This window comes from Musca autumnalis, unplaced genomic scaffold (assembly GCF_047663935.1).
Source record: "Musca autumnalis isolate F117 unplaced genomic scaffold, ASM4766393v1 scaffold_2, whole genome shotgun sequence".
In the NCBI taxonomy this organism is placed as follows: domain Eukaryota; kingdom Metazoa; phylum Arthropoda; class Insecta; order Diptera; family Muscidae; genus Musca; species Musca autumnalis.
In genome coordinates, this window is record NW_027411755.1 from 228,625,327 (window position 1) to 228,651,031 (window position 25,705).

Sequence of the window (25,705 nt, forward strand, 5' to 3'; positions counted from 1 at the left end):
TCTGGGTTTTGACCTAAAAATTCCGGTTTGTTTATAGTTAATTATCACTCTATGTATAGACTAATATGTTCCACCTACAGTTTCGCCAATATTTCGATAGCTTTTTCCATAATTAACCTAGAATTTTTTTTATCGATGCCAATTTCTTTGCCCTTGTTTTCCATTCTTGAAATAACTTACTTTTTATGTTTTTAAGTTATGTGTGCAAACGACCTCACAGAATGACCAGTTGTGACAATATTGATTAAAAATGGGAGAAAACTGCAAAAAAAAAAACTAACGGTATTATTGCAACATATAAAGTGAACGCAGACTTTTTGGGGCTCTAATTTAGCAGTTGTAATACTTTTTTGCCGTTATCTTCGTAATAATAATATATTTTCTGGAATTTTTCTTTTTATTCTGGTACTTAAGAGTGCCAATAACATACTTATGAAAGAAAAACTGATCTCATTTACCTATTTATTAAAGTTTTAGCATCGTTTTTGAAAAGTAGTAAGGTGAACGCAGACTTTCTGGGCTATGTGTTTAAAACGAAACTTGCGATTTTCACCAAGTAAAAACAAACAAGTAAAAAAGCGTTAAGTTCGGCCGGGCCGAACTTTTCATACCCTCCACCATAAAATATTCTGAACTAAAATAGAATAATTAGTTTTCATTCCTGTCCCCAACTTTAAGTGGGTACGTTAAAATGTCAGATAATGTACATAAAATGCTTCATTCGGGAGGCCCTTTTTTATGGTGCCTATATCTAACTATGTATGTTGACAATTTTTGGTGGGCGAGAAATTGGGGGTACCGTTATATAGGGGTTAAAATAAAACATGGACCTATTTTGACAGATTTTGATGGGAGCCTTTAATGTCAAATAACTCCTAATTCGGTTAAAAATTGTAGCTAGAATCCTCAAAATACCGAAAATCGGTACATAACGTGGAAACTTCAAATGTCATTAACAGCTAGTTCGGAGGTATGAAATTAAATGAACAGTTTTCGTTGCAGAATTTTTGTTGGCTCTTAAATTTCAAATTAAGGAAAGTTCGTCCAAAAAATAAAGCTAAGGTACGGAAAATCGAGAGGTTTGTTTTGGGGCTATACCAAAACATGGACCTACGTGGTTAAACATTTTAAGTAAAATCCTCAAAGTACCGAAAATCGGGAAGTATCGTTATATTGGGGCTATGTTGAAAATTGTTGATGCAGATGTGTGGTGACCACTACAACCTTCAAATGTCAAATTGCAGTTAGTTCGGTTAAAAATTGTAGATTAAATTGCCAATTACTGAAAATTGGGAGGTACCGTTATATGGGAGCTATATCCGAACATGGACCTATGTTGACAATTTTTTATGGAGAGGTGTTGTGACCACTAAGAACTTCAAATGTCAAATTACTGCTAGTTCGGTTTAATATTGTAGCTAAAATCATCAAATTACTGAAAATCGGGAGGTACTTTTATATGGGGGCTTTATCAATACATCGACCTTTCATGACAATTTTTGGTGGAGAGGTGTGGTGACCACTAAGAATTACAAATGTCAAATGTTCAAATTACAGATAATTCGGTTAGAACTTGTAGGTAAAATTCTCAAAATACCGAAAATCCGTTATATGGGGATACAGAAATCCGTTATACCGAGGTACCGTTATATGGGGCTATACCAAAACATGGACCTACGTTCATAATTATTTCGAATATGAGTTTTTTGGCCACTAAGAACCCTAAATATCAAATTATAGCTAATTCGGTCGAGAAATGCGACTTAAACCGTCAAATTACCTGAAATCGGGCGGTAACGTTATATGGGGGCTATTCCAAAACATTGATCTACGTCCACTAGTTTTGTTATATAAGTTTATTGACACTTAAGAACCCGAAATGTCAATTTATAGCTAAATCGGTCTGAAAATGTAGCTAAAAACGTCAAAATACTATAAATCGGGGGTACCGTTATAAAGGGGCTGTACCAAAACGTGGACCTATATCCACAACTTTTGTTATATAAGTTTATTGACACTTAAGAACCCTAAATGTCACATTATAGATAAATCGGTCTGAAAATGTAGCTAAAAACGGCAAAATACCGTAAATCGGGGGTACCGTTATATGGGGGCTATACCAAAACGTGGACCTATGTCCACAACTTTTGTTATATAAGTTTATTGACACTTAAGAACCCTAAATGTCAAATTATCGCTAAATCGGTCTGAAAATGTAGCTAAAAACGTCAAAATACCGTAAATCGGGGGGTACCGTTATATGGGGGCTATACCAAAACGTGGACCTATGCCCACAACTTTTGTTATATACGTTTATTGACACTTAAGAACCCTAAATGTCAAATTATAGCTTAATCGGTCTGAAAATGTAGCTAAAAACGGCAAAATACCGTAAATCGGGGGGTACCGTTATATGTGGGCTATACCAAAAAGTGGACCGATATAGCCCATCATCGAACTTGACCTGCCTGCAAACAAAAGACGCATTTTCCCAAAATTTCAGCGTTCTATCTCCATTTTTGTGGATGCTAGAGTGATTACCACAGACGGACGGACGGACGTGCACAGATCGACTCAGAATTTTACCCTGATCAAGAATATATATACTTTATAGGGTCGCAAATGAGTATTTCAATGCGTTACAAACGGAAAAACAAACTTAATATACCCTCCATACTATGGTGGAGGGTATAAAAATGTGTTTACTTTACCTAAGCCCGGATTACGTTTCTTTGCATTTCCAAATGCTGACAACATTTATTTTCATATTAGTCTTCGAATATTGTTACAGAAGGATTGCTATTAGCTATTTTCGTCCAAAATTCGAGAATGAATTGCAATAGTTAATCATATCTAGCACATTTTTTTAATTATTTTAAATATTCGTCCGACTTTTTATTCATGCAAAATTTTTAATAAAATTACCGGTATTTTTTCATATGTCTATAGCAGAGGCATTCCAAAAGAAGAAAAGAACAAAAATGTGCTGTATTTTGCTTTGAAAATCCTTAAAAACTACAAATATGTACATATATAGTGTTTGTAGGTGTACGAATACGAACTCTGCCACACAGACAGGCGCCATCTATACCTAAATGCCGGAATAAATTAAAAATTTGTTTTGTTATTCTTAAATCCTTCTTCGTTATGATAATTCCTGTCAATTATTTCATATTTGCACTTAAAATATGGAATTTATAACGATTTTATTCATTTTTAGGGGTGTGCGAATATGAACTTTGCATACTGTATATACAGTGAATCACAGTCAAAAGTATCCACTACACTTTCTTTAATTAAAACTGCGATTTCTAAGAGTTAATTAATGATAGCGATTTCATTCTTTATATTGTTACATTAGTGTCTTAACTTAAATATTATAAAATAAAATTAACAAAATTCAGGTAAGTTTAGATAAAAAATAAAAATTTTTAAACAACGTCGATTTCTACCTCACAGTGGAAAGTATCCACTCTAAAACTTTTATGAAACCAAAAGGATTTCTTAAGGATTTCTTGGTATGACATCCTTTGTTATCCTTTACAGCTTTTAGCCTTTTTGGCAAAGATTTTACTAAGTTTTCGGGGCAAGATATCGGAATTTTTCCCATCCTTCCTGCAAGGGTTCCTATACTTTAGATGCTACGATTTTTTATACATACATATTTGTCTCCAAAATACTCCATAAATTATCTATAGGATTCAAATCCGGGGATCGGGACAGTTACATAGCATCCATTTTGGAAAAATATGTGATTTGTGCTCGGGGTCATATATTGGTAAAATCAGAATGATGTCCAAAATCCTTAACAACTTCCAAGTCCAGAAGGATTTTGTATTTAATACACTTAAAAATATTCATAGTTGGCCTATCCGGTAAACGTCTTCTAATCTTTGAAAAAAAAAATATGTTTTTTCGTGGTAATGTGTCGCACAATTCTTTAAAGGAACATCTCCATAATATTCTAATATAAATAAAATATTTTTTAAAGTTCTTGTAACGGTTTTTTGAGTGGCTCCTAAAAATTTGATGCCATTACAAAAGTCTATAGCATCTGCTAAAATTTATTTTTTTTTCATTAAAAGTGAAGTTCTCTTCGTTAACTCTGGGTTGCTCTGCTCTGCAGGGCGGCGTTCTCCCAAGTTCACGGAAGTAACAGGGCGACGTACCTTCTCATTACGTCTTCCGGCGTTATAATGAGCGTAATCATTACGACTTCTATCGTAATAATTATCATAATCATTACGTCTTCCATCGTACTGATTACGATCATCATTACGTCTTCCGGCGTAATAATCATTATAATCATTACGACTCCCATCCAGGTTGTGGTGGTCGTACCTCAGAGAATGATTCAGGTGTTGATGGTCGTGCCACCGAAAAATGATGTTGGTGATCGTGCCTCAGATGATTAGGTGGTGGAGGTCGTGCCTCAGAGAATGATGTTAGTGGTTGTGCCACCGAAAATGATGTAGATGGTCGTGCCTTACATAATTCAGGTGTTGGTGAATAATTTTTTGCTTTAGATGATGCAGGTTTTGCTGGTCGAACCTTAGATTATTCACAGGATGACACAACTGACACCTTTACTCAAATGAATGCACAGGTGGAGCAAGAATTCGATGATGCCAACATCAATATGAAGCAAGCACTCGAACTTTGCGTCGTCTGTGGAACTTCCGTAAAAGAAACCGCCGAAATATTTAAAGTCCAACAGCATGAACTTCAAGCATTATTAAATAAACGGGTGGAAAACACTCCGGAAGATTTCGTACCAGACCATGACACCAGCGACACTCCAGTCAGATCGACAATTTTTATCGAAAACAGCAAATAACGCTGTTTCAGAATCCCCTAAAACTTCCCAGGTGTAACGTTTTTTATTTAAAGTTAGTTAAGGCACACCGTACATGACATTGTTTTATAAGTAGACGAAACAGTCAGTGCATTGTCCCAATTTGAACTTCTATAACTCAAAAAATTGCAAAACCTACGATAATATCATAAAAATCAATCTTAGAGAATTTTCACAGCCACAATATTTTCTCTAATCCCATTTCGATAGGACTTGCGGCTCCAAACAAAACTGGAATACATAAAAAAAACCTAAAAAAATGTGAACTTTGATCGCTATTTATTTAAAAAGCGCTCCGGAAAATTTTTGTTTTTTGATTTTTCTCAGCTATGAACATGACAGTTTCAGAATCCGCAAAAACTTCCCAGATGTAAGCTTCTTTTCATTTAAAGTTGGTTCAAGAGCACTGTGCATCTGACATCTCTATCGTCAGCGCGTCGCACTTGTCGCTAACAACTTGGCAAACGAGGATCGCTATGGCATCGGAGAAAAATACCGAATTTCAGTCATTTCGGTAGAATATTGAGACCACAACCTTTGAAATAAAAAATCGAAAATCGGGAGGTACCGTTCTATGGGGGCTATATAAAGGCGTGGACCTATACCGATAAAATTCTGGGGGAAAGTTTTATACCTCCTGCGAAGACTAACTACTAAGCTTTAGCCATTTCGGAGGAATATTGAGGCCACAACCTTCAAAATACCGAAAATCGGGAGGTACCGATCTATGGGGGCTATATGAAGGTGTGGAACTATACCGACAAAATTCTGGGGGAAAGTTGTATACCCCCAACCAAGACTAAGTACCAAATTTTAGTAATTTCTTTGTGATAATGAAGCTAAAACCATAAAAATGCTTAAAATCGGGTGGTACCCTTCTATGGGGGTTATATCAAAACGTGGACCGATATAGCCCATTTGCAATACCAAACATCATAGGAGTAATAGTAACTTCTATACCAAATTACAAAGCTCTGTCTTAAAAATTGCGAGCTGTATATTGATTTCAACAGAAGGACGGACGGACATGGTTATATCGAATTAGAATTTTACCTTGATCATGAATATATATAATTTATAGGGTCTCCGATAAATATTTCGATGTGTTACAAACGGAACGACAAATTTAATTATACCCTCCGTATTATGGTGGAGGTTATAACAACTATGCAGTTCTAGGTCCAAATTTTCGCATAGTTCCCATATAAACTGGTCGTGAGGTGCTAGCCGATAATTACCGTTAGGATTAATTATAATCTGTATTGACTTAAAGTGACGTTATCACTAAGTAACTTTGGCTGGATACTCGTATACTTAGTGATATCCATCACTTTGTTTCTCAGACCGTTGAAGTTTAATTGCAGCACCTTAAAGGTGTGGAGCTCACTCTCTATCTACATATGTATATGCCGTCGATGTGAATGATGTTGTGGGAAGATACTTTGGTATAGGAAAAGTCTCTAGTTTACGATTAAAAATTCCAGCTGCTTCCATCCGCCACCCGGTAAGTTATCGAAAACTTCCGATAATCGGGAGGTACGTTTGTATGGTAGCTATACCTAAACCTATCTTTATAAATAAAAATCAAATGTAGTTCGTCGGTAATGGCTTCAGTTGAGAACGGCTGGACCGATTTGGATAATTATGGAAATAAAATTTGACCACGCCCACTTTTTTTTCCCAATCCCACGGCAGCGGGTTCTTTCGTACCGGATTGACCGGAACAACACAAAAACATCGTTTCGGTCAGCGGCTGTCACCTCAGTGTACATATGTTTGTATTTGTTTAGTTTTTCTGTGTTGGGAGCAGCATATCCCGGAATGCCTCCTCCGAATTCTTTTGGTCCGTGCCGGGACGGAGGATACCCCAGGACCAATATATATGTGCTCAGTTTGTCACATCCGCATCTTCACCCACATCCAACCTTCGGTGAGATGCAACAGATGTCAAAAGTGGGTGCATCTAAGGGGTTGCTCTGGACTTGTCCACGTGAGGGACTACGACAGGGACTATGTTGCTGCATGCTGCGTGAACACAGTCCCCAGTGAGTCGTCGTCGGATTACGAAACTATCTCGTCGTCTGACTACGAAACTCCCTCGCAGTCCCCTCGACAACAACCGCACACGCAGCCTTTAACACCAGCCGTTGTTGTCCCAATCCCAGAGAATGCATCCTTTTTGCAATTTAATTGCAATGGACTCCGAGGTAAGATCGATCGAAATAGTGGACTTTATGAATCGGAAGAAGATCAGGGTTTCGGCGGTGCAGGAAACCATGCTGAACGACCACAGCTCTGTACGTTGTGATGGTTACAACGTAATAAGGAAGCATCGCACCAGATGTGGAGGTGGGGGATTAGCTTTCCTTTTGCACCAGTCTGTTCAATACAGACCTATCTCGCTTGAGCCTGACTCTAATGACCTGTACATGGAATGTATGGGGGTAGCAGTCAGGTGTGGAACTGCCGAGATAGAGTTGCTGAACGTATACATCCCGCAGAGACATTAGCCTGCTTTTGGAAGGTCATAATCGTCTAGTCCTGGGGGACTTTAATGCGAGATGTGGCATCCAGCCCTCGGAAACGACCAGAGAGGTATAGAGCTGACTGAGCAGATTGATAGCTCTACGTTTTGTTCGGTCAATGAGGAAGCCCCTACCAGAATTAGAGGAGCGTGTCACAGTTCGCCAGACATAACCATCGTCTCACCTGGTCTGACAAATGACGTCACCTGGCAACCCGTCATTTCCCTTGGATCAGACCATCTCCCCATAATTGTCTCCATCAGCAGACCACCCGATTTCATCACCTCTGAACGCCGCACATTTGTCAATCATGGGAAAGCTGATTGGCCGAGTTTCAGAGAGTTCACCAATCACCGCTTCAGAGAATTGCCCAATCCTTCTGATGTTCGGGTAGCGGAAAGGACGTTCCGAGACATCATCAATGCTGCAGCCGCTCGCCATATACCTGCTGGTCGAATACCCGAAGTAAGATCAAATTTCCCAGCAGAGGCGACGGGATTAGCAAATGAGCGTGATGAGCTTCGTCGAACCAACCCCTACGGCCCCAGGTAGCTGACACTGGAAGTTAACAGACTGGTCGGCGAACATAAGCGGAACAAGTGTTAAATCATCTGAAGAGTTGCAACATTGGAGCCGGTATAGGTGAATTGTGGTCCACAATTTGTGGACAACGGTTAAGTCACTCTCGAACACCGGAAGGAGGGATGGCAGGACCTCAGTCACGTTTGGCGACGTTACGTTGACTGACCCGAAGAGGTGTGCAAGTTACTTCAATCGACTGTTCGTCGAGCACGCCGAGAGTGACAGGGCGAAGAAAAGACTGTTACGTCGCATTAGATCTCTTCCTGCCGAGGATGAACCACCACAGTTTACAATGGATGATGTTGCGAATGCCATCAGGAGCGCTAAATCATCGAAAGCGTTGGGCCCTGACGGAATTTCCATGGTAATGTTGAAACAGCTGGATGAGCCGGGATTAGAGTATCTCACTAAAGTTCTCAACCTGTCGCTAGCCACCCTTATTGTTCCCGAAGTCTGGAAAATAGGCAGGGTGGTCCCGCTACTGAAGCCAGGCAACGATGCCACCAAAGGTGAATCGTACAGGCCGATTTCGCTTTTGTCACCTGTAGCGAAGACCCTTGAGGCCTTAGTCCTCCCCAGCATTAGAAATAGCTATCAAGTTGCCGATCATCAACATGGATTCCGTAAGCAGCACAGCACGACAACAGCGCTGCACGCCATCTCCATACATATTTGTCGAGGACTCAACCAGGAGCGGCCGTGTGATAGAACAGTGTTGGTGGCGCTTGACTTATCAAAAGCCTTTGATACTGTCAAGCACTCCACGCTGTGCGAGGACATCGAACAGACAACCCTCCGGCCAAGTCTGAAACGTTGGATAATCAACTATATGTGTGGTCGCCAGTCGTATGTGGAATTCAGGTATAAGAAATCCAAGCCCCGTAGAGTGAAACAGGGAGTTCCCCAAGGAGGGATGATATCTCCGGAACTGTTTAACCTCTACCTTTCCTGTATTTCGCCCACTCCAGACGGCATTGAGATCGTAACGTATGCGGATGATTGTACGATCCTGGCGTCAGGTACCTACGCTGATGACTTCTGTGAGAGACTGAACTCCTATTTAACCGATCTTAACACCTTTTTCCACGAGGAATATGCAGATATCCGCCACTAAATCTGCGGCCGCTCTGTTCACCACATGGACGGCGCAGTAAAGAAGAGGGTTTAATATCAGGGTCGATGGTAGCAGAATTCCGACCGCAAACTGCCCCAAAATTCTAGGGGTCACATTCGACACCACTTTCACGTCGTCCGCGCATGCCACAGCTATCAACGATAAACTGAAATGTAGGAACAAGGTCCTCAAGTCCCTGTAGCACTAGGGGTGCAGATAAAGAAACCTTGTTGACCACGTATAAAGCGATAGGTCGGTCTGTGGTAAGCTATGCGGCGTCAGTTTGGTCCCCGAATTTATGTGACACGCAGTGGGATAAGATTCAAATTTGTCAGAACGCCGCCGTGAGAACAGCAACAGGGTGCCTCCTCAAATCTACATTGGACCATCTACATGAGGAAGCAAAGATTCTTCCAGTACGACAACATAACGAGATGCTATCGTTGCAGTACTTGCTCGGGTGTTACCGTGAGAGCCATCCCAATCACCATCTGCTGGCCACCGATACACCCAGGCATATCAAGAAGGATATTCATGCGCTAGAGACGACGGTCCAACAATATAGGAGAGAACCTCTAGATCAGCAGGCATATCAGGCAGGTTCGAACAGCATTCACACGGACAAATTTGCTAAGACCATAAGCAGTTATTGTGTGAATGCAGCCATCTACCACACCTGAAGAGCGTCAGCTGCTACGACAAACCAGAGTAGTTTTGGCTCAATTACGCTCGGGATATTGCAGTCGCCTAAATTCCTATTGGGCGGGAATCGATCGCACCGTGCAAGACATCTGCCCAGTATGCGGCATGGACCCGCACGATACTAAGCACCTATTCAACTGCCCCGCCAAGCCTACTCATCTGACTCCAGTGGATCTGTGGTTACATCCCATCGAAGTAGCCAACTTCCTGGAACTGGAGATAGACCCAGAGCCAGATTGAACAGGAGAACGAACATACAAACATAATAATAAAACACTGTTACAACAACAACACTACCACTGTTGGAACAATTGTTGTTGGTTAACTGACAAACAAAACAACTACAGTGCGTTCGCATTGTTCGCATCTACAATTTTGTAACTGCTTTAATATAAAGGCAACATCTGTTAGTGTACTGGCTTCGGAGTTTTAGTTAATGCAGCAGTCTATCACAAAATGTTTAGACCAATGCACAGTGATTCCCCCGTTGACAACCACCACGAAAAATGTTAGGCTACAAATTTGAATGTGATTGAAATAAATATTCTCTGAACACATCACATACATATTAACATCCAGTATTATTTATTTTTTAATCTGCCAAGTGAATTCGAAGAAGTTCTGATTTGTATGCGGTGCCCTAAAAAAGTAAAATACATCCGCAAAGCATTTGTAGTTTATAAGTGAAATTTTAACAAATTGATGTGGTAAATGTACTATTTCCAAAATTAAACTTAAAATTGATGGAATTGACAATGATTTTACGAAAAAACATATTCACAATTCGTTTTCCAATACATTCTTTGCTATTAAATTATGTTGAGTTTTACTAATGTTGTTAGCATTTGTTTTTAAATACAGGGAAATGTATCTAGTTTACGATTGAAAAAATCCAGCTGCTCCCATCCGCCAACCGGTAAGTTATCGAAAATTTCCGATAATCGGGAGGTACGTTTGTCATAATCGCTATACCTAAACCTATATTGAATGTTTATTGCAATGAGATATTTTATTTACTCAGAACTGAAAATGTAAAATTACAGGCAAATTTCCTAAATTCGGCTAAAATCGTCAAAAAACGAAAATCGGGCGTTACCTTTATATGGGGGCTATACCTAAACATTGACCTATATTGAACTTTTTTTTGCAAAGAGGTATTTTGTTCACTCAGAACTCAAAATGCAAAATTACAGCCAAATCGGTTGGAAAAAATGTGGGCTATACCCAAATGTGAATCTACATCCACTAAGATTTTTACTATCTTTTTGGCTCGTTATAAACCTTTGTAAACCTTTTTGACCAGTCTCTATGAATGGCTAAAATGTCGTAGATGGGGTTGCATTGCGTGTATCACACACTAAACATAATAGGAACTCGGTGGAAGTGGTCCCGGATTCTCCTCTATGTCAGCTCTTAATAACGGGATTCTGTGTAAGTCGGTTGGTATGGCTTCCTCAGCTATTGGAAAACGGGTTTTAAATAACTATCGCTTAGTTAACAATCCGTAGCCGAGTTGGACTCTTGTTGTTACAGAGCGCACAGTGTCACGACCGTGGCCAAAAATGGTCAAAATCCAGTACTTCGGAATACAAATTTATTTATGAGAATTTAAAGTAAATATTTCAATTTGAAGGAATTTGAATTATGGTATTGATTTGTCAAGTAGTTTTGTCCATAGAGAGGTTCAAATCCGATAATTATTGGAAATATGTATTTTTGTCCTTATTTTACTAAAAGTAATAACTTGTAATAATATCGTTCTAAAATATTTTTTTTAAGGTTTCTTTGGATGTAATAAACATGTATTTAATTTTGTTTGGAAGTAGTGATCATTTGGTGTTTACAGCTACCCAAGCCTGTGGTGCTTAGTACAGAATTTCAGCAGTTATGTAAAATTTTCTATATTTTATAGATTTTGATGCCGTAGATGGAGTTTTTCTTATGTGGGTTTTTCAGAAGATAAGTTCTACTAGAACATAAATATAAATATAAATACGTGTAGATTTAGCCCGGTTTAGATGAGGCCTTAAAATCCAAACTGGATCTGACAGGACAAAACCCTACTAGGGTTTTTGTAGTCTAAATATGTATTTTCAAAAAATTCATACTAAAAGTTGTTTACATTTTCAGTGTTGCACAGTGTTACTCTTTGAATTGTATTTTGGGAATTATGGATGCACATTTGTAGAAATGTTCCTTTTTCCTGCTTTGACAAAGGACTTTGTGACGACAAACGAAATCAAAAAAAAAAAAAACTGATCGGAAACAGATTCTCTTCTTCGTCAAAATCTCAACAAGAATCAATCGGATTTGCGGACAGGAATATACCCTGAGTCTGTGTGAACTGAAATTTTCATCTATGGACAGATCGAATAGGGGATACACAACCAAAATCCTTTAACCCAAAGCTATGTATTAGGAGATTTTCAGAATTGTGTAGCCATTTTCGGACGTATGAACTTGGCGACAAAATGTGGATTATATCATTGGTCACAAGTGTTGCGGAGAAGGTACCTAAAGAAATGGACCGGACCGACATAGTTCATTTTGGAAGCAGATTTTTTTTGGAAGTCATTCCTTTTAAAAGATTTTGCTCCCACCAGTCATTTCAGTTCGTCACAGAATATTTTTCAGTTTTTTTTCAGGAAATATGGACTTGCCCACGAAAAACACAATACCGTTCTAAACACAAGGAATACCTTCTGTAAACATTTCTAAGGATCCTCGAACAGACCTTAAACTGCATTTAACAATTATTTTGATGGTGTTTGTAGGATGTACCGCAGTATAAGGTTCGAAAGTTGTCGTGCGAGTTACGTATCCGTACCCCACCGACCCCTACGCCACTGCAAACATAAACCACATTATGATGAAATACGAAATATCAAATATCAATAATGCAAGCAAACACAGCGAAAACTAGCGACAGCAACTGAATGTGCTTCCACTGGTTTTCGACTGAAAAACAAAATGCAAAATATGCTGAGTGGACATTTTCCACTCAGTAACTTCAAGTTCAATGTTATAAAATTAATTTAGTCTTAAGATAGAATTTGCTCAATAAAGAACTAAACTAAAGTTTATTCTTTTATTTAAACGAATAACTAGATTCTTAAGAATCCATAGTTACATCATATAACTGGCGCAGTCAAGGCGGTTTAATTCAAAAGAATTAAACTTCAACGAACTTACACATAAACTTACAAATAAATAAGCCACTGTTATTCCTGAGAAAAAGAAGATAAAACTGTACACAAAGTTGTAATTAAACAAACCAAAAGTCTTATACAAACCAGCAAAACGGCGGCTAGTTTTAAGAAAAAGAAGATAAATTGTGCACAAATAAACCAAAAAACCGCTAACAAACCAGCAAGCCGCTGCCATTTATGAATAATAAGCAACACAAATTTGACACAAACAGAAACCTGGACGATATGGAGGAACTCGGAGACCAAATCAAGAAGTTTCAGGAAGTTATCCTTCAGCAAGAGCAAGTTATTTTGCAACAGCAGCAACAACTCCAGCAACAACAACAACCGCAACTACAAACCCAACAACCAATCAACAACCAAACTAACAATTTCTTCCTATCACCTAGGGACATCATAGAGCAATTTCGGAGACTCAAACCACTGGAGTCGGACAACTTAATCCAATTCATATCATCTGCCGAAACTACAATAAGCCTATGTTCCAACAACGCTGGATTAATAGAATACGGATTACAAATAATCATCAACGAAAAGATTAATGCTGACCATTCGTACATGATAAGACAACTAGGACCCAAACCAACGTGGGATACGATAAAAACCACTCTGAAACACCATCTCCAACCCCGAAAGTCATATTCAGACGTATTCAACGATTGCAGATTAGTGAAGGTAAGAAACCTAAAAGAGTTATTTAGTTTCTTCGAAAAGGCCAAGTCCGAATTAGCAGAAATATATGATTTTGACGTCACAAGGCCAGAGATCTACTCACCCCAATGTGTAGATCGTGACCTCGTGAACATAATGATAGGGAAAATAGATGGACCGTTAAGAACAAATCTTTGCGGGGATGAAAAGATGATAGATATAATTTTGAAATACACAAAATTAGGGCTTCTTTACGACAAAAGAGCTATACACTATAGTCACAGAATAATAACCAATAAAAACGAGGGACACAATTCGGGAAAAAACAGTGAGTCTGAGAAAGGAAAACGTGACGTACCTACTAAATTTACTCAGAATGACAAACACCGCAATAAATTTTATAGTACTCCCAATAACAACGACGGAAAAAATTATATACAAAAAACACAACAACCTAATAGAACTTCAGCTCAAACTAGACTTTCGCATATGAGTGTAGACACCCAGCAAACAAACTCCCCATCATATATGGAGTTAGAAACTATACAAGAAACAGAAATAGAATCGCAAGAGGAAGTAAATTTTTTAGCGTGGCCTCTAGAACAAAATTACCAATAGTCTCAATAACAATAGGAAAGCAAAAAATTAGATGCTTGATTGATACTGGTTCAACAACCAGCATCCTAAAAGATAGCATACTAAAAGAACAATTCCCCAAAAGAGCACTAGAGAAACCACATTACTACAAAACACTGAATGGATTGAATAAGGTAGATTATGTAATAACCACTCCTTTTCCTAGGGAATTCAGGTGCCCAGGGACGCTTCAATGGAAGCTTATAGACTTTACAAACGAAAACTTTTCCGGCATAATAGGCCAAAATTTTTTAAAAGCTTTGAAAATTGTAATAAACTGTGACCAACAATACATCGATATTTTGGGGTCCAGATTATTTTTCGAAGAATACAACTACCCAAATGAAATTGAAAGTATATGTACCTTAGAACCAATAGAAACAAATGAAATTTCAAAAAATTTCAATCTTGATCACCTCAATTCCGAAGAAAAAGAAACAATCCGAATATTGCTTTCAAAATTCAAGGACCTTTTCTTTAAAGAAGGAGACATTCTTTCTGCGACGGACGAAGTCCAACATGAAATAACTACGACAATAGATAAACCTCTCTACTCAAAGATATACAGATACCCCCAAGTGCATGAAACAGAAATCAATCGCCAAATTCAAGAAATGCTCAAACAAAACATTATTAGAAAAAGCAATTCCCCTTATAATAGTCCACTGTGGATAGTGGAAAAGAAATTAGACAACTCGGGAAAGAAAAAATACAGACTCGTCGTTGACTACCGGAAACTAAATGAATTTACGGTAGACGACAAATATCCCATTCCAAACCTTAACTCTCTTTTGGACAAACTTGGTAGGTCTCAATACTTCACCACCCTTGACCTAGCCAAGGGCTTTCACCAAATTCCAGTCAGAGAGGAAGATAGGAAGAAAACGGCATTTTCAACGCCAACGGGGCATTACGAGTTTATCCGAATGCCATTCGGCCTGAAAAACGCACCGTCCACCTTCCAAAGATTGATGAACGAAGTCCTAAAGGACCATATAAATAAAACTTGCGTCGTCTATATGGACGATATCCTCGTATTCAGTACATCCTTGGAGGAACATGTGACCATCCTAGGAAAAATCTTTAAGCTATTGAGAAAGGCGAATCTTAAAATCCAAGTCGATAAATGCGATTTCCTAAGAAAAGAAACACAATTTCTAGGTCATGTCCTCACAACTCATGGTATCAAGCCAAACCCAGACAAAACATCCATAATACGAAAACTTAAAGTACCAACTACAGAAAAACAAGTCAAATCTTTCCTAGGAATGACAGGGTTCTACAGAAAATTCGTGAAAGACTACGCAAAAATTGCATTTCCCATGTCTAAATGTCTGAAAAAAAACGAGAAAATTAATGTCAATGATCCGGCATATCTCGTTGCATTCGAAAAACTAAAAGATCTTGTTACTAACTCGCCAATATTGAGATACCCCGATTTTCGTAAAAAGTTTAAAGTAACAACTGATGCGAGTAACTTCGCAATAGGAGCTGTACTCTCCCAAGAGGGGCACCCAATTGCATACGCATCTAGAACCCTAAATAGACACGAATGCAACTACGCAACTATTGAGAAAGAACTACTTGCCATAGTATGGGCAGTACAATACTACAGACCCTATTTGTTCGGCAGGGAATTTGATCTGGAAAGTGACCATCAACCACTTAAGTGGCTAATGACCAAATATACAGGGAAAGATATAAACCCCAGACTCCAAAGATGGCTAACAAACCTAGGAGAATATAATTTCACAATAGATTATATAAAGGGCAAAAATAATTGTATCGCGGATTTCCTAAGTAGAATCAAGAACGACGAAATAAACCATTGGGAAGACGAAGAAAACACAGGCGAGGACATAGAAATAGAGCAGCCAGAGCACGAAAGCCCAATACATGATGAACATGACAACGCTTCAATTGAAGTACAAACCGTCCACTCTCAAGAGGAGGACCTGGGATATACTGTACCTATTCTAGAAACGGTTGTCAACAGATTCAAAGTTCAAATTATTCTAACAGAAGAAAAAATAGAAACGGTTAAAACAATCTTCGGTAAAAAGAGGATTTTCATAGAAAGAAACGATGTAACCAACGGATATGTGCTTGATATTCTACGAAGGGAACTAATAAAAGGGAAAATAGGAATCTATTCTTACCTCAGTGACCACGAATATTATCAAGTCTATAGAATTTTGGAGAAGGAATATTCTACAAACCCACATATAAAGTTCGTCAAATGCACCAAAATGGCAAGGGACATAGAATCCGAAGACGAACTAAAAACACAGATAGCACTTTTTCATAAAAACGAAAGCGGACACTGTGGTATAACAGCAACTTACGAAAAACTGAAAACGATCGTATACAACCCAGACCTCAAAAGCCAAATATATAAAATCATAAACAACTGCGACATTTGCAGTGGAGGTAAATACGACCGAAAGCCAATTAAAAACAAATTCAGTTTAACAGAAACCCCCAAGACCATTAATGAAATAGTTCATATGGATACATATGTGAATAGCAAACAGTCCTTTATCGTATTTATAGACAAATTTTCAAAACATGCCACATGTCTTCACCTACCAGATAGAAATAACAGAACTATAGTTAATAAAATTCTTGAATTCATAGCACTGAAAGGAAAACCCCAGAAATTTGTGTTTGATAATGAGTTCAATAAACTTACAATAAAAGAGTTTCTAGACAAAGAGAACATTCAATACCATGCTACCAAACCAAATAGTCATACAGGTAATAGCGACATTGAAAGACTTAACAACACAATAACAGAAAAAATACGAACACTTAACCTGGAAGAAAAAATACCAATAATAACTCAAATTCATAAAGCTGTCACATATTATAATGACAACTACCATAGTACTATTAAGTGCACACCATTTGAAGTCCAAAATTTTAAGGTAGACCACAACACTATATATGAAAGACTAAAGACAATAAAACAGAAAAGCATAGAAAAGGCAAATCGAAATAGGGAAATTTACACAGAAAATAGACAGGTCGGGTTTATAAAAAACTATAAGAATGTAAGACACAAAGAAGAACCCAAATTTAGAAAACATAGACTTACAGGAATACATGAATCTAATATAAAAAGACCCAATAAATTTTCTTCGGAACCAATTTCAGACAATGATCCTGCTAACAATACTAATAACCCAAATGACAATCTCGGGAGCGGAACTCAAAATAACCCCAATCGACAATCATAATGGGTATACCATTCTTAACACATTTGAAACTAACATTGTAAACGAAACCAAAATAGTCCTACATGTAATACAACCAATAGAGATTTTTGACATTATCGACGCCCTAGAACAAAACGCAATAAACCTAGGTAGCCGCTATAAGAACATAATAAAGCTCCAAATAAACACACTTAGAACAAAACTAAGGTCTATCATGCCATCAAACAATAGATATAAACGTGGACTTCTGAACGTTGTAGGAACAGCTCACAAATGGCTCTTCGGCCTTATGGACGATGACGACAGACAGAATATAATACAAAAATTAGACGTCACTAACAGTAACAATCATAATATTGTACAAACAATTAACGAACAAGTGATCATTAATAGCCATTTCAATGAGAGCTTACGTTTAATAAAAGCTAGTATCTTAGACGATAGAAAAAAAATTAATAATGTATTAAACGCCATCCAAACACAAAATTTAGAGATAAGAAATGAATTGTTATTCAATGAACAACTAATTAAATTAAAATTTTTAGAGAACAAAGTAGAGCAGATCATAGAAAACATATACTCTGCCAAACACAATATTTTCCATCCTTCCATATTAACATCCGAAGAAATAGATAAATTCAATATAGACTTTTATAAGTTAAGCCTGATAAAAATGGGTGTACTACTATATAACAATAACTGTTTAATATTTTCAATAAAAATACCCATAAACTATACAAAACACATTGTCAAAATAATTGTCCCTATACCTAACCATAACTTTTACGAAATAGAAGATAAACAAGAAATGTTTGTAAATATTAATAATATATCCTATACTTATGATGAAGATAAAACACTAAAAGATCTAGTACTATCAAAGAATTGTATATTTAAAGGAAATTGTAACTTAATTTTTAACAATAACACTTCATTCGAATTATTTGACGATGAAACTATTATTATTAAAAATGCTCGCAACATGAAAATTAACAATAGTTGTAACCAAAATACGAGCAATATATTAAATGGAAATAACATTTTAATGTTCTCAAATTGTAAGATTACTATACAAAATGAAAATTTTTCGAATCTAAAAGAAAACTACTTCGAGAAAATACCAGATTATAATACATACAGCAACAAAGAGTTTACAACTAAAATTACATTTAACGATATTGTCCTTAGCAATACTAAAAATATTGAAAAGATCGAAGAACTAAAACAACATCAACATATCTCATATTCCCTAATCATGGTTATGTTTGTAGTGACGGTAACCGGTATGACAGTAATAATTTATATATTCAAAGGAAAATCAGTAAATATAAAAATTAACGAAACGATTCAGGAGAATCCTTTGACAAGAGGGGGAGGAGTTACGTATCCGTACCCCACCGACCCCTACGCCACTGCAAACATAAACCACATTATGATGAAATACGAAATATCAAATATCAATAATGCAAGCAAACACAGCGAAAACTAGCGACAGCAACTGAATGTGCTTCCACTGGTTTTCGACTGAAAAACAAAATGCAAAATATGCTGAGTGGACATTTTCCACTCAGTAACTTCAAGTTCAATGTTATAAAATTAATTTAGTCTTAAGATAGAATTTGCTCAATAAAGAACTAAACTAAAGTTTATTCTTTTATTTAAACGAATAACTAGATTCTTAAGAATCCATAGTTACATCATATAACTTGCGCACCAGTCACTACTGTTCTTTACAGCATTCGGGTCATTTTCTCTGAAAGTATGGACTTGCCCCTGAAAAACTTTTACTGTAGTAATAGTGGCCCCGAGAACACTTGTTGCAAAAAAGGAAAGCGTTTCCAGAGATGTCTTTTTATTTATTAATATTAATATCATATCATATTTTTACTTATAACTAAATTATTAAAAGGAAGTGAAGCCATGACTACTTAGGTCTTCAGCTTACACTTATCCACTTATTTATTGTCGAGAGAGGTCTTAAACTGCACATCTCTGAACATTTTTGAAGTACTCTGTGGAAGGTTACCGAAAGAATGGATTGATATGGTCCATCTTCGAAGTTGATCAAAATTTGGACAAAATAAAACGAAGGCCAAATTTTGGACAGATCTGTTCGAGAATCATCGTGTCCTCCACTAAGACGGACGAACATAGCTAAGTCGACTTCAAGTTTTCTGAAACAGATTTCTTCCAAACACACTTTGGCGCTAAAACCATTATTTCGATGAGGTTTATTTTGACTAAAGGCTGAGAGTATAAAAAATGTAGATTGGGAAACATTTTGTTCATGGATTTTTGCTAAAAGAATGTATACATGTATTGATCTTGGATTGGACACCCGAATTTCATTTTAAAAGAATTCAAGACTGGTTGCCAGAGTTTTCCTAGTTCCTGATCAATTTATGAGAAGATCCACGATCGGAAATCAGAATTTCTATAAGAGAAGTCCGACGATTGGACGCCAAAACAGTCTATTTACATGCACGATTGAGCAATAGAATTCGTCGTTTACATACCCGCGATTAGGTGCTAGAATTTCATGATTGATAGACTCACTATTGCTCAGAATATTTTTTTTTTATCAAGAAAACCACTATCGGCCTTCAGAAATTCTTTGTGATAAGATCTACGATTGGACACCAAAATATCTTTAGGGAAATAACGATAGTTGGTTTCCAATTTTGTTTTTTCAAAATAGTCTGGCTTAATCCCATTGTTGTTGTTTTAATATTTTAAAACAACTATTTTATTAGTGGAAAAGATTTGGCATTGTTCGCCAAGGGGTAAGGCAGGGAATACTATAGTTTCGATCCACGCCACTGGATCTCATCAGTTCCCTTTTTTCTTGTTTGTGGATATTCTCCACCGAAGTTATTTTTCAATAACTTCTTCAACAAGAAACTTTTTATACCCAAACATCAATCGTCAGCTCGAAGTATAAAGGTAAGCAAAGAAAAAAGTTCAATGAGAAGGTTCCAGCTGCAGAGGTTTGCAGACGAACATGTTATTTCTCTTTCTCAGCGACCACTTCACTTATGGGTTACCCCCTATTTTAACTAACAGCTTTGCGGTGTTGGCTATAGCGCGGAAACGAATGAACTGATCATCATATGTGTTTGTGGGCTTATTAAGTACGTAATAATCTTGCTTTAAAACTAGAGACTTTATAAAAAACTAATTTTTTAAAAGAACGGTGAATAGCGAAAATCAAAATTCGATTTTTTACAAAAAATGTACCGTTTTTGTCCATTATTCTGTCAAAAACGTTTTTAATGGAAAATTCTCATATATAAAAGCAAGACTTTGATGTATTCAATAAGCTCACAAAAAATATGGAGACTGAACACCACATTTCACTCATTTCGGGTGGATATTGAGGCCACAACATTCAAAATACCGAAAATGGGGAGGTTCCGTTCTATGGGGGCTATAGGAAGACGAGGACCTACACTGACATATTTCTGGTGAAAAGTTATAAGCCCCCAACGAAGACTTAATACCAATTTTTAGCCATTTCGGTGTGATAATCAGGCTAAAACCTCCAAAATACTGAGGTACCGTCCTATGGGAGTTATATGAAGGCGTGGACCTATGCAGACAAATTTCAAGGTGAAAGTTTTATGCCCGCAACGAAGACTAAATACCAAATTTCAGCAATTTCGGTGTAATAATAAGGCTAAAATCTTCAAAATACCGATAATCTGGAGGTACCGTTCTATGGGGGCTATATCATAACGTAGACTTACACCCAAAATTCTCAGTTGGAATGTTTCATACCTCTGCTGAAGACTAACCACCAAATTACAGTAATTTCGGTTGGTCATTATGACTAAAACGTTCAAAATACTGAAAATAGGGAGGTACGGTTTTATGGGGGCTATATCAAAACGTGGACCGACCTTCCCAGTTTTTAGTCCTGGAGATTGTAAGTCAATAATAGGTACGTGTACCAAAATTGATGCACCTACATCAACTCCTTCTATTTTTGGCCACAGTTAATATGAACTCGCGACATAGTGGAGCGTAGACCAGTGTTGCCGAATTTGCTGATTTATCGTCATTTTGACGATTTTTTGGCTCAAAATTGAAAAAATTACGATTTGACGATTTTATGGTCCAAAATGACGATTTTTCACCTAAGCCAGAAATGCATGAAATAAAAGACGATAACTAAATTTTGACCAAAGCTTCACGAAAGATTTTAAGGAAAACAATATTCCAAACTCGATTTTTGAGCTTTTTAATGTTTTATGGCATTTTCCAGACGGATTGCCTATATTTAGGCACATATCTGGCATATCTAGGCACAGGTATTTCATAGTTTTTGCCCCACATTCAAATTACATGAGCTAAAAATTTTCCTTTAGTTTTGATAATAGATGAAAATCTTGTTTAAAAAGTTTTCGAGATAAAATATTACTTATATATGGGGGTTTCTGAGTGAAATCGGACACTCGGACAAGATGAGGTTTTTGATTTCCTTTATTTTTTGCTATGGTGATGCTGCTCATTAGCAAAACATTTTAGTATATTTTCAGATTTTTTTTGACTAACGGTTCCAGAGATATCGCGCCTTGAAAAAGTCAAATTCTGTAAAAACTACATGCAATGAAATACTCATAACTACTTTAATATCAGTCCAATTTGAAAAAAATTCTTTTTTGTATGTTTTGTTGTTTTATCAGCTATTTAATAAAAAAAAAGCAAAAAAATTTTGCACAGTGGGCATGGATGCTATTTTCGCGATTTAATATTTAAAATCAATTTTTAAAGATGTTCGACCCCTTCGATTTTCTTTAATTATTTTAGTATTAAACTACGTTCAATTACAAAAATGTTAAGTCCTATGTGGTAATGGGATTCGGACAATTACTATTTTTTCTGAATTTTTTAAAATTTTTCAATACAATTTTTCTTTTATACCCGTGTGAAACATTTGTTATTTTACCAAAACAATACAAAAATATATTTTTTTCAAAAACCTTATCTTGAAAAAGTGTCCGATTTCACTCAGAAACCCCCATATATTTTGTTATAAAAATATGAGTCCAGCTTTATTAACTTCCTACAAATGCCCTCTTTAAGCTGTCAGCCAGTTTTGAATGAACATTTTTATCAATTTTCGACTGCCTAACAACCAAAATGTACGTGTACGGACAAATATGGACAGTCACACTGTCAAGCAAGCGATATTTGAGCTAAGCTGCCATTTAAAATGGGAATGTGTAACCAGCTTTACCATATGCATTGCTTCAAACTCGATAACCATAGGAAAACTATCATCTTCTGAAAGCTGTTTTTATAGCAGTATTTAAGTGATATTGGGTTAGATTTATTGCTGTGGATTGTATATCTTATGTTGTCAGTCTCATTCACAAAAATAGCAGCGAAAAAAATGCATTAAACGGTAACCAAACCGAGTTTTGGACCATGTTGACGATTTTTCAAATATTGTTGACGATTTGATTTTTTTGACGATTTCTGATTAAAAACTGTCGGCAACGCTGGCGTAGACCCAATAGTCGTGGGAATGATGATGATACATATACTGTACTTACCCTTGCAAGTAAATGTGTGTACAATGTATTTATGGTTTTATTTTACTATTTTATTGTTGTGTTTGTTCTTGTTATTTTATTTCAATTAACAAATTTTCAAAATTTGGAATTCATTTGTTGTTCGTGTTGTTCTTTTTTTGGGCTTAAGGAGAATCATCTTCTATTCTGATCATTAATTTCTCTTCTTTAGTTGTGGATACAAAAATTGTTATTAGTTTAAATTCACGTATTTACTATCCGTCATTCCGCTTTATTATGCCTTCCATCTATGATAGGACTTTTAAGGTTATAATTTAATTTCTTTTGTTTTAGCTTGGAGTTAGGGTTAAATTGAATCAAGAACTCGGGCGTTATGGACACTATTTTTTTTATAAAGGAGATGAGACACGTCTCCCAAAATAGTGAAAATAACACCTTCGTAGTTCGACGCGTATCGTTTTGTGTTCTAAATACGCTCTAAATATTCTCGATTGGAAACAATCTTTTCAAATTGCCAGGAGTTGTTGAATTTTCCCTTCGTTTATTTCTAAATTATAAAGATATGTGTAAATACACACAAAGTTGGTTTACAATAAAATGAATTGGTCCCAATAATGAAGAAAATGGCACAGACGTTTAAATATCTGCATTTTGGCATTTAAGATGGAACGTAATACCCAAGAATAGAGGGAAATGTTGTTACTTCATTTTCCGCAATTTCTTTCAATTCAGGACCAATTTATGTTTTGTAAACAAACCTACAAGAGACTGGATTGATATATGCATTGATTTTGTTTTCTGATTGTTTTCATGTTTTTTTTATTTCAGAATATTAGTTTGTTTTTTCTTCGTTTTCTAAATCTAAAAAAATATTGAAAATAATAATAAACCTAATTATGTTTTCACATTGTTGTTGTTTTTTGTTTTCTTTTTTAATCTACACAAAAAATTAACATTAAATATATTTATATATAATATATAGTATATGTATAATAATATTTATGTATGTATACGTATTGGTTTCGATTTTTGTTTCACTTAAAAATGCATACAATTATTAAAATAATCTCTAAACTATACACAAAAAAAGCTTGAAGCCTTCTAACAATCTCTCCATTTTATATTTTTTGGGGGGGTTCTTTATGAGTTTTTTCTTTTTCTCCATCGATCGATATTCTTGTTCTTGTAATTTGGTTATTCTTAAAAAAATATAATCAAATTATATTATATGTATTTATGTATGTAGATCAATCATCTTTCGCATCGACATCTCTGTATAACCTTCGAATAAAAAAAGGATTTCATTTTAGATTTTATTTTTGTTTCAAAATTTTCACTCTAATTTGTTTTGGGTTTAGTTTGGTTTTTTTTGATATCTTATCAATAGTTTTTCAATTGTTAATGTTTATTTTTCTGAAGATTTCAATTATGGACTTCTTCACACACACTTCTCAAATTCACTTGGCTGGTTGCTGGATTTTTTCCTCCTCCTCGTTCCTTCTTGCATTCACTTATTTGGGTAATTCATAAAACTGGACGGGAAGCGCTTTAGGCGTTATAATTTCATCATCAAAATCTTCATCGTGAATGGAATAATCCCCACCTCCGCCACCACCACCATTATTGCCACCGCTCTGTTCAAATTCATTGGGTACAATTTCAACATCGGTGGGTGTACCCAATGTTGATGAACGTCCATTATTGCCACCGGCATAATTTGTCCGTGATTTATGTTTGATGACATATTCACGCAACAAATGTGAATAGAGTATATCGTCGATATAGAACATTGTACCCAGGTTATAGACGAACACTTCACTTTCGATAATTTTGGCATTATTGACACTCGTGGCATTACTTCCTGGATTCCGTGTAATTTTAATATGACCACCACCTATCGTTTCGAAGACTTCGTTATCCTTTAAATCACGATTGTACAAACGTCCTTTGACAAAGTGATTCAGCAGCATCTTGACACCTCGCTGTGATGCCTGTAAAGGAATAATGGGAAATTTATTAAAATTGGAATAAAATAATTTAAAAGTTATAGAGGGTGTTTTTTTAGCTAGATAGAACTTTAAATTGTAAAAAGTAAAACAAAAAATTAAATTTTGAAACTTTTTATTTGTTTCAGTATACTCTGACAAATCATCATGAATAGACTCACGCTTGAACAACGCTACGAAATTATCCAAATTTACTTTGAAAATCAGTCGTCGATTCGCGCAACTTATAGACGACTTCGTCATTTGTATGGCGTACATAATCGTCCATCTGAACAAGCCATTCGTCGAACTGTGGATAGCAAAATTGCCACATATGGAGTGAGACCAATCCACAAGAGACCCTACAGACTCCATTACATCCAGAAAAATGCACCGTATGGTGTGGTTTTCACGCTGGTGGCATCATCGGACCTTATTTCTTCAAAAATGAGGCCGGAGCTCGCGTTACGGTCAATGGAGATCGTTACCGCACCATGATCAATGATTTTTTGTTTGAAAATATGGATGACATTGATCCGGAGGAGATGTGGTTTCAACAGTATGGCGCTACGTGCCATACGGCGAACGCAACCATCGACTTATTGAAATCAAAATTTGGCGATAAGTTGATTTCGAGAAGTGGACCTGTCATTTGGCCTCCAAGGTCGTGCGATTTGACACCTCTCGATTA

The 25,705-nt window shown here is 36.5% G+C and overlaps 1 protein-coding gene across 6 annotated transcripts in view; it reads right to left on the bottom strand.

Annotated features, from left to right (window-relative positions):
• Positions 1–24,145: 24,145 nt before the first annotated feature.
• Positions 24,146–25,705, bottom strand: part of LOC141395327 (uncharacterized) — an 88,587-nt gene continuing 87,027 nt past the window's right edge. For all 6 annotated transcript variants that reach the window (XM_073970997.1, XM_073970993.1, XM_073970992.1 and 3 more), the window contains exon 8: positions 24,146–25,020. In XM_073970997.1, coding sequence (XP_073827098.1) covers positions 24,541–25,020 — 480 coding nt within the window. In that variant the 3' untranslated portion in view covers positions 24,146–24,540. The remainder of the gene's footprint in view (positions 25,021–25,705) is intronic.